This window comes from Dermacentor variabilis, chromosome 11, assembly GCF_050947875.1.
Source record: "Dermacentor variabilis isolate Ectoservices chromosome 11, ASM5094787v1, whole genome shotgun sequence".
NCBI lineage: Eukaryota > Metazoa > Arthropoda > Arachnida > Ixodida > Ixodidae > Dermacentor > Dermacentor variabilis.
Window position 1 is genome coordinate 29,618,512 of NC_134578.1, and position 10,654 is coordinate 29,629,165.

General features: G+C 43.6%; 1 protein-coding gene across 1 annotated transcript; it reads right to left on the reverse strand.

Moving 5' to 3' along the window:
* Positions 1 to 3,856: 3,856 nt before the first annotated feature.
* On the reverse strand, positions 3,857 to 8,807 carry LOC142564756 (uncharacterized). Its single transcript, XM_075675906.1, has 3 exons — positions 8,618 to 8,807; positions 5,047 to 5,356; positions 3,857 to 4,173 (listed from the first exon to the last, which is right to left on the reverse strand). Exons 1-3 carry the CDS (start codon positions 8,790 to 8,792, stop codon positions 3,918 to 3,920), a joined length of 741 nt encoding a protein of 246 aa, XP_075532021.1. The 5' UTR covers positions 8,793 to 8,807; the 3' UTR covers positions 3,857 to 3,917.
* Positions 8,808 to 10,654: the final 1,847 nt, after the last annotated feature.

Here is a 10,654-nt window from a genome sequence, read left to right on the forward strand (position 1 = left end):
TACTTCGTTTAGTCTCGTGTACCAAGAGATCTCGCTTTCGCTTATATCCGTACTTTCTTGCTATCATTCTTTGGACGGAGGAACGCTGTGGAGCACGAGGTTGTAACTGAGCCGATTACAATGCCAGGATATATATGCTCACCATAGACGGCTAAATAAACAGCTATAAATACACCGGCCATCTTAAGTCTCCGCCTACTTCTGACAAAGCGTGCAAGAGAGACAACCTCGTGATGATGGCATCGAATTGAGAAACGATTTGTGATACAGTCACATTTCCTTATGCGCTTGGTGTAAACAGCAAGTTTTTCACAGGACTGTACGCCAAAGTGTAAAAATACAGAGGTATATGTGCTTTTTCTAAGTTTTTCTTGAGGCCGCGAGGTCAAGTCATTAACAGGGATTTCTTCCAGGTGATTCCAGATTTGTTTCATTACTTTGGTTTCAAGTTCCTTCTTCAGCTTTCAGTGTAGACTGTCTCCAATACTCACCAGTATTGAAACACATCAATAATTGAAATTGAGCAATAACATGTAGTTTCCCGAAGAACGAGCGCGGCTATTCAATATGGCATTCTGAAACTACAAAAAAATAGAACAAACATACGAGAAGTTAGTTTCATGTGTGCTTCCTGGGTTTGCATGCTTCAATTGGGCCCCTAAAGTTTATAAAAATGGTTGCACCTAGGATTGCTAGAAATTCTACGCTGAACAGAATCAGCAATGCGTTGTTCAGAGCTTTTGTTTAAAGAAACATTCGGCATATATCCCGATAGCTCCTTTGTGTTTATTGAGTGCAACGTGGACAAAGTATGACATGGAAGTGCTTCCTTTAATGACGTCCCACTCAACGGTTATGTTTGCCTTTAAAGATGTCTTTTTGATCTTAGCTTGTTGCTGTAAGCGCCGGCAATGAAAGTGTTTCCTTTTACTGGCGGAACTAACTCGGAACACCCACTACTTAGTGGAAAACCCTAAGAAAGAAGATGGGTTCCATAAAAATTGAGCCGGAGCTTTTGCTTTCACTGACGGTAGCTGCTCAGATACTTGTTTCTGGGAAGTATGCAATTTTGCTCTTTCTAAGCCACTCTTCGTAACTTTTTAAATTTAGCGGAACGAAAATCTTTTAATGGGGAAAATTTATAATGTATTGAGAAGGATCTTGACAGGAATGTAGTTAGCGCGGGACATTTTCACATGAGTTTGTGAACTTTTGCAATTGCCTGTTTTGTGCAGGCATAAAATATTGTTGCGTAAGATGTCACTCAAACCAACAAGATACCAACGCCTGAAAAACGAGAGGGCAACCATAAGAGCGGAGTAAAATTGCACGACGCCTTTGCCGCTGAATGAAAATTAGGTCTGTCAGACGCATGTCCACGCACGTGAAAGCTTTGGGGCGTCCAAAGGTAGTTGGAGGTTTCCAAGGGTGTTTGAAAATAAGCAGTGCTTGAGTGGAGATGATGTCCCAAAAGCGAAGCTGGATGGTTGCCATCTTAGGAGGGGCGGGAGAGAACATTAGCTCATAGTAGACGGGAGGTATCGTTTTCCTCGCACTCCCCATGAGTTTAACGTGGCTTGTTTTGCTGTCAGGTACTTGTGGACTTTTATCTTTGTGTTACTGGTTTTATGATGAAGATCGAACGCCTTGGCAAATTTCATCGGTCATCAATCACTAGTCGAAGAGGATACTTCCATCGGGAATCACCAATGTTTTTTTTATTTTTTAATCAGCTTAGCATTTACATCAACCGAGCCACAGCACTTGATCTGTAAGCGGACATCATCCGTCAAGTCTATGTTTGAGAGGTGAAGGAGGGCAAGCGCGGACTTCACCTCTGCTGATAGGAAGCTGCGGGAACTTCCTTTCGAGCACTTTTAAAAGTTCATTGGGGGTTGCACTGCGCCGCTTTTCTGCGCTACCTGCACTGACGGCTGCTGGGCTCGCTAGTCATGCTGAATCGCATTGACTTGTGTTTATGCGCCCAAGTAAGCGATTTCTTTCGTCATGTAGTGTGCAATATTTCTGCGCTGTATGTCTTCGAAAGCGATGAAGAGTTCCTATGGGAATACCTTAGGCTTGGGGATTATCTACGGTACTGCTGAACTGCCTGCGATGTGGTGCTATTACGCACATGTTTGTGCTGCAGTTTCCACCGCTCTAGAATTTTACAGCGGGGCTGTATACCTCTACGCCCCTCCCCCACTTATGCGTATTTGGTGTCTTTGGGCAAAAAACGCAGCCAATCACAGCGGGAGGTGTGGGCCGCGTGCGCCACTGGGTTCCTTGCAGCAATACCAGATGGCACTTGTCTCCACGGACCCGCGGCAACGGCGGCGCCAGCCGTGCGGTGGAAACAAATAAGACCCTGATCGCTCACCCTCGCACATTGCGTTCGCCGCAAGCGCTTCCCTGTAAAAATTGCAGATGCATAAGCTGTAGTTGCTGGGAAGCGGCAACTCTACCGTAGGAAGCAGGCAATGACGTAACTACGCTTTCATATATATGAAAAGAACAATCCGCCTTGCAACTCACATCATGTGTGTTCTGATAGCGCTATGGAAAGGTCATGCATATTCAGGACTCCCGAACAGAATCGTGAACACAATGAGTGGCGACGGGAACCACAACTCCAACAGGCACAACGGCGTTGTGCTCAGGCTCTGCAGGACCCACTTCAAGGCTACGTCAAATTGGTCTATCGGATCAGGTGCTACCACATCATCGGTGACCGACCACCTTCGTAGCGTGGATTGGAGCCGAGTTTTTTAATCGCATCATCGTCGCGGAGTGGTCTCAATCTGGCTACGTATGTATGTATTCGTGAAGGCAGAAAGCACCACGGAAGATTTACTTTGTGGCCTGCTTACCTTCCTTGAGGCTGTTAGCTGGCAGTTCCGCTATACTGCTCCCATAGCATGGCGCTCGCTGTGAAGAGCTATGTGGAAGGCATGGTGAGTATATAAATTTAAAATAACATAGCTTTTTGCGTTCTTTTTGCGCGGCACTACAGTTTATGAAACCTTTGCCTGAATGTTCACTATATGCTACTGCGTACGCGAAGCCAGAAAATTACAATATTAGTGAAGACGCACAAAACCATTAGAACAACGACTACCAATTGAGTAGACCAAAATTTACTAATGAAGGGAAAATGAGGCATCCACCAAATCGTAGGAATTGCTACAAAGGAAACCTATACGGGTTCCTGGATTGAAAAGCCTCGCAGTTGAAGGAAAATTCGTCCTGGTCCGGTACTCGTACCCGGGACCGCCGCCTTTCTGGGGCAGCCGCTCCACCATCTGACCTAACCAGGCGGCTAGCAGATGGCAGGGCGAAGTCGAGTTTAACGACAACTCGAAGCAAAGGCAAGAGTTTGACGTATACAGTAGTTGTACCGAAACCCGCAAGGTGGAGGGAAGTAAATAATAAAGAGAATTCGCTTTATATATTTAATTACTGTAACCGCCCTGCTTAACACCCGGAATTGGTCTGTACGGCACATGAACAAAAAATAGCATACATCAATTAACTCCTTCAAAATTCTTGTTTCTGTAGGTCTTTCGGAGTGCAGAGCATCTTAATATTTTACTCTAGGGGATGCAACATCAATTGATTTAAGGTCAAGGAATTGAAAGGGGGAAAATTCGGGAAAGTTCGGAAATGCCTACAGAAAATGACAGCTTGTGAATTACACAACCTTCGGTAAACCCATATGATGTCAAAAGCAAGAAATGCTGTCAATCATCCTGCGCTCGTCTCACATTGCAATAAGTTGGCAGAGACGATTAGCGCACCTGAATTTTATTGCTGTGTTTGGTAGGCACATGGACAAATTAAAGTTACGGTTTCTCTAAAGAAAAGACAATCTTTCAATGTCTTGACTTTCTTCTTCGCAGCAAGCGCTCGCAATGTCATCAGATTTCGTTGCGGGGCAAATATTGACTGCACTGGAAATCGGGCACGCAGCTGATGGCGCCACCAATAACGACCTCGGAGAAGCCTTTGTTGCAGACGCAGCCGCCCGTGGTACAACGGTTATAGCAATTGCGCGGTTGTTGTCTACCGCACATCGGCCTGCAGTTGGAGACGCAGAGTTTGAACGTCGAGTTTGCAGGACATTTTGGCGGGCAGCAGTCCGCCTTGACGCACTTGTCCTCGTTATTTCTGCCTCTGCATCACAAAAAAGTCAAAATAAAAATAAATCTGAAGACACGTTTAAACAGTCAGTGCAGAAAATCAACGTATAAAACGTAGGCGCTGCAACAAAGGCTACTTATGAAGGGTATACCCATTATTCCTTGCGAAGAAGGTTATTCGATACGTTTCTGATTATACGATTTCATAATGACATCACCAATCTTATAGTTCTATAGCGTGAACTCTTCATTTTAATGAGATATGAACATAGTCTGTTTTAAAATCACGTACTACGTTATAGAACTGGTGTATTGCTAATTGAAAGAGTAGCTGCTCTTAAAATTATCTTTCTGTATTCGCAGCGAGAAATACGCACACTCGAAATATTATACTCAAGGTAGTCAAGTTGGCGCACTACCATATATAACTAGTTATTGAGAAAGAATACCTGAAAGCGTTTAAGTAAGCTTCCTCAGCACTGAAACGTGAAATCTTCAATAATCAGCAGCCAGTGCCCCCGATAATCAAGCACAACTAAGGTGACGATACATTTCCTAACATTGGCCGAGTTAGCATAACCTAGTTGAGTCTAATGTTCCTTGAACCTCCGTTACTGGTCCAGCGCTCGTGATTCTCTTTCTTTGCTTTTGTTCGCTTAGTAAGCCCAAGGAATGCTGTGCCTGCTATCTCAATGAGGCCATAATTAAGCCTCTTTTACTGTACATGTTACTGTCTTTACCATAGCACCTGATAAATCACTATGCCTCTGCACATCTAAAGGCCAGTAAGTGGTTATTGACTATCGTTTAAAAGAGCAATTCACCTCGTCAAGGTACTACACCTAGTAGCTTTTAGTGAATGCTTTCTTCGTGTAAAACTAAAAAAAAAATTTAGAACGAAACTTACAGCACGTATCCAGGAGCACAGTCGCACCTGACGACACACCGGTTGGAACATTTTTGTACAGGCTGGTCGCACCTCAAGGGGCACTCCGACGCGCAGAGGTTGTAGCTCTTGTGTGGATATGTGCCACAACGCCTGCACTCTTCCAGGCTGATACACTGACCCCATGGATTACGATATGCGCCAAGCCTGCAGACGCAGCTGCGAATTTGGTTCTTCACCGACGCCGGCGTATTGTAGGGGCTACACATGAGGTCTCGACCCGGTCCACCCTTCGCTGGACGTTCCAGGCAGCCGCATCGCATAGAGTGAGCTGCGCAGAGTATTGAACGAGGTGTGTTTGTGGCAAGTGTCTTAACAATGAAGAGGAGCCGTTGTGAGAAAAAAAAAGTTCTGGCTGGGTAATAAATACAATTGTTGCCAATATCTAAATGCGTGTTTGGAGAGTGGCCAAGACGCGAGTGGTACATATCGTGCCACCAAGTAATTATTTGGGACGATCAGCGCGTACTGACGATAATGGTAATTTCCATGCCATTGCACATACCGACTACCGGGAGAAGCATCCGCGCGTGGATAACGACGATGATGGTTTTCATACAATGACACATACCCAGAATTGTAAATCACCCGCTAAGCGCGTCCGCGTCTTTCTAGTGATCATTTATATACAATGGTACCTACTCACAATAGAGAATGGGCCGAAAAACGGGTGGTACTCGTCTCGTTGCTACCTAGGTTTTTGAGCTGATCGTCTGGGTTAATTGCGATATTTTTATACAGCGCACATACCCACAACGGGAGATCGGTCTGGAAACGGCCGGTACGTCTAAAGTAAATCAGGAGAAATTAAGAAACACAAGTCGATGTGATATTTGTCACATTTAGTAGAACCGGTGCGTGGGAGCACAAGCTCGGGCCCGTTTCCTGTAAACCAAATATGCAGGAACAAGATGAAAGACCTTATAGCACGTCATTATCCACTCCACTAAAGGTTCCCTTCTGCTGCATTTCAACGTGTTCCTTTTATCCGCATAACGTTTTTAGCAATTTTCATAGTGAGGTGGAGAGGAAGAAGTAATATTGTACATGCCAGATTACCGGTCGACCCAGTCGGGCTGTTGCTGTGCGGAAATTTGTTGAGAGGTTTTGTTTGAAGGACCCATCAATGTTTCAAAACAGAGCTGCAACCTATCACTGGTGTCTCGTAAATATGAGTGGTGCTGTGCACGTTAGGATCCGCCGAGTTTTATGCGTTAGATTTAATGTACACGTGTACATAACTGCCTCTAAATACTCTATTAGAGTGTCATGGTTTTATAAGTGTAAAAAGTGTACGGCCTCTTATCTCTCACGGCAGGAAGCAACGAAGGCGGCATCAGTATGTGAAAACTACAGTTCTGCCTCCAAAGAAGCTGACTTTATTGGCTTGGGCCAGATAAGAGTTGCGAAAATTTTCATAGTAATGAGGAACCTGGCGCGAACAGAACCACAACATTATGAACAGACTAAGATACGAATGCTCCCTCGATAGTTATTTCATGTTAAAAGAAAACAAAAAATATATTATCATTATAAACCCTAGCATCAACACGCTAACAAAAAAGAAGGTCACGCTGAATACTACCACTTATGAGAAAACTATGCAGACCACAGGACACGCGCTTGTAAAAAAGGAGTTTAACAGAAGATGAAACTAAAGGGTCGCTAATATATGTTGCATCTTTTCTCTTTTCTAATGAAAAATGCCTTGAACATTGCCTGTAGGCCGGGAGCAATTATACCTTTATAGAGATACATACAGGATATAGTCTTCCTTATTATTAAGCCACCAATAAAAAACATTGATGATGGCCTACATCAAAAAGCTAGCTATCCTGTTGTGCACAAAAACAGCATCAATAGCGCCGCACTCGTTTCCTCTGGCTGCGCCCTCGTGTGTCGATCGTAGGAACTGAGTGAGCTATTGCGATGTGACGTCAGCTAGCACGATGGGACGTCATGGCACATTGGTGCCGATACGAAAACTGATCGCTACGAATATGTAATAATGTAAATTTTCTATGGGCTCTGAAAGGTGCCTATATTTTTTTATGAGGCTTAGGAAACTTCTACCTTGGATCTGTGTGAATGACCAGTCGAAAATGTCGTGTCAGCACTCTGTGTACGAATTTCATCAATACCATTTCCTAATTCGTAGTTATTTTTTGGATCTAAATGACGCTACATCTACCGTACAACAGATTCGCACAAAAAGTCGCTTTGCCCACCGAATGTAGGGGACCGAAACTCGTGCTTCTCGCGTTAGGGAGCCTGATCTAAACCCATATTATTTGCAGCGCCACTTTACCCAACTATAGTCGTCTACCTTGGCTTTCTTTCGCAGATATGTAACAACGTCCTGGTGTTTATTTGGTAATTATTAAGAATAACATTCTGCACATAGTGTTGCTCCTATGGATAGGCACCATAATTTTAACCATTGTGCTTTTCAAGAGCATGCAACAACACTTTCGAGTAGAGGCTGCCTCTCTGACGAATAGATGCATTCCAGCAGCATGCATCCCATTATGGGCAGAAGGTGGTACAAAAACTTAAGTTGTTCGAACCGAAAAAAAACACACATGGTTGATGCTATGTGATCATAATTGGGGTATACGGCGGCTATCATCTGGGCTAACCGTTGCTATCATGGATATCAGAAACAAATTCCCTGCTCTTAAGGCGCTCTTCGCGTAGAGTTACCTAATTGACGTGCGTTTACATTAAATCGACGGCCTACACACATCCAGAACTGCATCAGCGGTGGCAACTAGCCTAATGAGGCATGACAGCTTTACCTGTCCTTTATAGCTTTCAGGTGCTACGAACTTTTCTGAGTAGTAGAAGTAGAACCTTGCTTATTAGAGGTGTATTAGGGCAGCCCACGCATAGCCCCCACGGTGCTTTCGTTTCATTTAACATTCATATTTCTAAGTACGTATTATCGGGAAATGGTCGCACTTCCGTATTTATGAATACGTATTAAAATGAGACTTCATCTTGTAGCTGTCACAGCATTTCTCAATTCCGCGGATGACATCTTGTACATTGAGTCCGAGGTGCCCATTGTGCTCTACTTAGTGATTGAGGAAAACAAACTCTTATGGTTTAATATGAAAAATTCGATCCATTTTAACAGTAATTTCAATATGGCCGTATAGTTTTGAGGCCCAGGACGTTCTGCTGCCAAGAGACACCAACAATTTTTTGTAGGTTAGGCATCACATGAAGTTCGCTGATAAAGTGCCTCCGTCGTCATTTTGTTTTGTTTTTGCATCAAGGGTCCTGGCGATTGTTAACACCGATGGATGCTTCTCCGGGTTAAAAGTACAGCTGTCCTCAATTAGAGTATTCTCTTTGCATTGGTTTATTTTTTTTCGTTTTATTGAGGTTCTCAGCAGTATACATTATACTGGTAGTTAATGTTTGCACCACGTTAGTGTTCATAAAAGCAGGATGCATTAGTTTTGTTACAAAGTAGCTGTTTATACTTCATTGTACCACAACGAAAAAAAATAATTGGTTAACTTACTAATTTGAGGGCCGCTTGAGAGTAAAATGCATATGAGGGCTAACGAAATTTCCTTCGCATACATTTCGCTTCCAGCGATGTAGTCGCAAAGAGGTGAGCAGGCTGATCGTTCAATTTTGTGGTAAAGCTTCAAGTCGTCAGCATTGTGCACGCCTACGCAAATCCCATCTCCCATTGTTTCGACAACGCTCACGTGTCACTCATGTGGTTGAAGACAGTACCAAGTTCTTTGTTCCCATGTCTGCAAGGCGGTACGCAATCGCTTGTGTGGAAAGAAACGAAAGCTTTGGCCTATATAAAGGGGCATCAGATCTTGTTTCTCGACAACGAAAATACCTGACATTGCTGTGCAATCAACGATTTACCCTGACTAAACTAGACGCATTTTGTGCATGTAATATCACTCATAAACGCACGACATTTCACCGTGCGACCTTGAAAAGCCTGTAGGGGCACACAATGAAGGGTGGGTGTACATACAGCAATTATACATTCAATATACACTAGTTATGAATCAATCTGGTTAAATTATAAATACAACACACATGAACGGCTCAGATAAATAAGAAATGCACATTCATGAATAGCACAAGCAATGAGCACAAAAGATGGCCTCGTTGTTTACTTTAAAAGGTGGTTTGTTAATTTTTTTTTTCGCTTCAATATGTATACACAGCTTATGGCGGCAACTTGGGGGGAGCACGTTGTTGCAATCTGTCGCTGCTTGAAAAAAATGGAAGGAGCCTTGGAAGGCGGTAGCATTGAGTGGGAGGGTGGCCTATACTTGGCAATGGTTCGAAGTGCGATGGGATATATTCGCACTGCGATGCTGATTCATTGGTTCATTGGTTGATAGGGTGGTTGATTAGGCGGAGTATGATTGAGCATCTGAAAAGGGAAAACAGCTGAGATAGAGCATTGTTTAGGGAGGTTAAGTAGACCAGATTCTTGTGTGGATGATGACACTCTGACATCAGAAAATATTGGGGAATAACTGAAGCACATCGGAACAATTCTGCGGTGGTTCAAGCTAGTTGATTAGATATGCTTGACGTGCGCTCCATGCGCCACAAGCGCGTTCGAATTAAAGTCTGATTACGGTTCGATAGGCTCGTAATCTCGCGCGTTTGGGGGCTTGATTTTGGGTACGCTGTAGAAAACAGAGATATTTATTAGATAAGATGAGTCACTAGTAAGGGAATCATGATGGTGTTTCTAAGACTGCACAGTTTCTACGCACTTATTATCCGGGGTGTTGCTATTTAAGTCCACTGGAGATTTCAAAAATTGCCTGTTGCAGACAGCATAATTCTAGTCCTTGAGCTGGATTTTTCTGGGACGCAGACAATACTTGCAAGAAAAATGGAAATACAAATTCAAATATTTAAAGATATTTAATTGATTACCCTAAAAGAAGTTGCCAACGGCCGATGACAGCACTACAGATGTAAAATTTTAAGAACTCTTGAGGAGCGTGAGAATTTCCTGCATGTTTTTCTTTCAGAAGAATACGAAAAATGGAAAGAAAGACGCTTGAACCCAGAGCTGAAAAACCCGACACATTTATTTTTCTAAGACTGAAAAGAATATAGCCGTTACATTATCGCATCGCAGAAGTCGCAGCAGAGTATCTGGGTTGAAAATCTTGGCACGATTTCACGTCAAGGCATTGGTTCCCATCAAAGCGTCGAGACAGACATTTGTATCAATATCTGTCTGACTCATTTACACTTGATGCACCAAGGCTTCGCTGGGCAGCGGAACAATCCTTCCGAACATTGAGGTTCGAGTGCACATATACAATTCATAGTAAAATATTTCGCGCGCACAATTGACAAGGGCACAGTGAAGGGGAGACATACGAGCGCTCGTGTCCCCCCCCCCCCCCTTCACTGTGTCCTTGTCGGTTGTGCGCGCAAAATATTTTACTATGAATTCGTACCAACTCGCCCAACTATCAGTTCTGCTGCACATATACAAGTTTTTGCGTGCGATTTCCTGCTAGCCTCTTGCGTATAGCTTGGTGTGCACATTTTC

Bases quoted from the DNA above. Each gene is read 5' to 3' on its own strand.
- LOC142564756 (XM_075675906.1), bottom strand. From the start codon at position 8,792: ATGGGAGATGGGATTTGCGTAGGCGTGCACAATGCTGACGACTTGAAG. The intron at 5,357-8,617 runs GTAAGTTAACCA...TACTCTGCGCAG, and splicing joins CTCAAGCGGCCCTCAAATTA to CTCACTCTATGCGATGCGGC. The intron at 4,174-5,046 runs GTAAGTTTCGTT...TTTGTGATGCAG, and splicing joins TGTGCTCCTGGATACGTGCT to AGGCAGAAATAACGAGGACA.